This window comes from Carlito syrichta, unplaced genomic scaffold (assembly GCF_000164805.1).
Source record: "Carlito syrichta isolate Samal-C Ts95f unplaced genomic scaffold, Tarsius_syrichta-2.0.1 Scaffold305755, whole genome shotgun sequence".
NCBI lineage: Eukaryota > Metazoa > Chordata > Mammalia > Primates > Tarsiidae > Carlito > Carlito syrichta.
The window spans coordinates 1,178,889-1,181,440 of NW_007249851.1; the positions used below are offsets into that span (position 1 = coordinate 1,178,889).

The 2,552-nt window shown below is 55.4% G+C and overlaps 1 protein-coding gene across 1 annotated transcript in view; it reads right to left on the minus strand.

Annotated features, from left to right (window-relative positions):
• Nucleotides 1-2,387: 2,387 nt before the first annotated feature.
• Nucleotides 2,388-2,552, minus strand: part of MDFI (MyoD family inhibitor) — a 6,447-nt gene continuing 6,282 nt past the window's right edge. The window contains exon 4 of the mRNA XM_021714755.1: nucleotides 2,388-2,552. This exon is cut by the window's right edge and continues 25 nt beyond it. Coding sequence (XP_021570430.1) covers nucleotides 2,388-2,552 — 165 coding nt within the window.

The following is a 2,552-nucleotide window of genomic DNA, read 5'->3' on the forward strand; positions in this document are numbered from 1 at the left end:
AAAACATATACATGTAAATGCTGGTGTATGCAGAGATCAGACTTTTGAACCTTTTGTACCTTGGGCATGCAATAACTAAACAAAAAATGATAAGCAAACAGAAACAGATGAATCAATGAAAATCAGGGGTCTTAGAGGCTACTCTCCTGGCTTTGATTGTGTGACCCTGGACAGGTCCTTTCCTCTTTGCATCCTGAATTTCCTGTGTGCTCCCAGAGGTTGGAAAAACTTGAAGTCAGCAAAGTGAGGCCTATGTGGGTGGGGTGTGGTGGACTGTGTGGGTGGGTGGTAGTCCTCTCACCCCTATTATAACCTCTCCCTGCTGCTGCCCATGGAGGCCATGGGCTGCTCCCCCCATGTCATGTTTTTCTTTCTTTTTTTTGTTTTGAGTCAGGATCTTACTCTGTTGCTCAGGTTGGAGTGCAGTGGCACGATCACAGCCTCAACCTCCTGGGCTTGTGCCATCCTCCTGCCTTAGCCTCCCGAGTAGCTGGGACTACAGGCACACGCTACTACACACTGCTCATTTTATTTATCTATTTATCAATCAATCTATTTATCTATTTATTTATTGAGTCAGAGTCTTACTCTGTCATCCAGGCTGGAGTGCAGTGGCACGCTCCCGGCCACCATAGCCTTGACCTGCTGGGCTCAGGTGATCCTTCCACCTCAGCCTTCCCAGTAGCTGGAACCGCAGGCAAGCACCACCATCCCTGCTAATTTTTTGATTTATTGTAGAGACGAGGTCTCCCATGTTGCGCAGGTAATCCTCTTACCTCCACTTCCCAGAGTGCTGGGATTACAGGCGTGAGCTACTGTACCCAGCTGTATTTTTTTAGAGACAAGGTCTTGCTATGTTGCCTGGGCCATGCCATTTCTAGAGACTTTGGACCTCACTTGGCCCTTTTCCCGTGTTCCCCTCCTTCCTTCCAGAATCCCTTGGACACCTCCAGCCTTGGTTCCTGGAAGCAGTGCCCACCAATATCCCTTGTGGTCCCACTCTTAAGGCCTCCTTCAGTCGAGTCTTCTCAGGACAATCCCAGGCTCCCTAGTTGTGGGATAGCCTCTCATGCCCTGGGATGTCTCCTGGTTTCCTCCAAGTCCAGGATGGGGGCATGCTCGCCCAGGATCTGCATTTCCCCAGGGCAGATCTGCATCCTCAGATCTCCCATCACTGCTCAGGACTGTCCCTCCACACATTAGACAGATGGGCTCCCGGGCTCCTATGTCCTGATGTGACTTACTTCCTTCTCAGGTCCCCTGGCAATTGCAGGATGACTGGAGGCTGGGTGTGTGACCCCCCACTCAGGCCATAGCTGTTATCCAGTGAAGCTTGGGTCATGCCAGGCCTGGGGTTGCCCCTTCCCAGGCACCCTCTGCCACTGACACGGGCGTCACACTGTACCTTGGAGCGACTTCATGAGGAAGAGCTCCAGAGGCTGGAGTCAGCAAGAGATTAATTAATCAAAACCCGAGCACATCTGTTGTTAATTAACCCTATGCCAAGGGTTAACTCTTCCCTCTCTGGGCTTCCCCTTCTCTTTGGTGGGAAGAGGAACGTGATGGAAGGGAGCCAGGATCCCCCTTACAGCCTTCCCTTGGGGGGACATGAAAGGGGAATGGGAGAACAGTTTTCTGGGATGGGAAAAGCAGAAGAAGCAAGCACCCCAGAGGGTGGGGTAGCCTTACCCATTTGGCTGCCTTTTAGGGGGTTGTAGGGAGTGTTTGCTTTTGAGAGTTGTGGACCATGGAAATTAGTCATGAGTCCTGAGGACACCCAAGGTGGACAAATATCTTTATTTACAGCAACAAATAGAACAGACCCCCGCTCCATTCCCTTCCAGTCTTTTCCACTGTTCCCCCTCCCACCCACCCCAGGCCCTTGCCCAGCTCTGCCCTCTGGGGTCACTGCCTGGGTTAGGCCGCCCCACAAGAGCCCAGGAGAGGGGACCGGGGAGGGCGGGCTGAGGGAGGAGTGGGGTGTTTCTTTTCACATTTTGCTGTCCTCTAGGCCTGGGGTGGCAGGGAGAGGCGGGCACCAGGAGCATGGAGAGGTAGAGAGCGCATGGCCCCCAGCCCACCCTCTCCCAGCTTTCACAGTGTTCTGCACCCCTGGTGGCTGGTCCCCAGGGATCCCACCCTCGACTTTTCCCTGGCTGGTCCCATCCCACCAAGTCCTTGGTGCTGTCTGTCCCTGGTAACCCAGCAAAGAGGACAGGCTTCTCTGTGGTGGACCCACCCCCCACGGCTGAGGTGGCCCCTCTGAGTGCCGCCTTCCTTTTCGGGGCAGGGGTTCTGAGAGGCCGTGGGAGAGGCCGGGGGAGGGGGTCTATCGAGCCTCCGGTGACAGCCGTGGGCTGGCCCCACGCGGACAGGCCCACGGTGGGTCAGGAGGAGAAGCAGAGCCCACAGCACTCCATGCAGATCTCCAGGCAGTCGGCGGACTCGCAGCAGGCGTCCAGGATGCCGCAGTCCAGGTCGCAGGGCAGGTCGCAGTCGGCGCACTCGCCGGAGCCGCAGCAGCAGCAGCAGAGGCATGAGTCCTCAGAGCC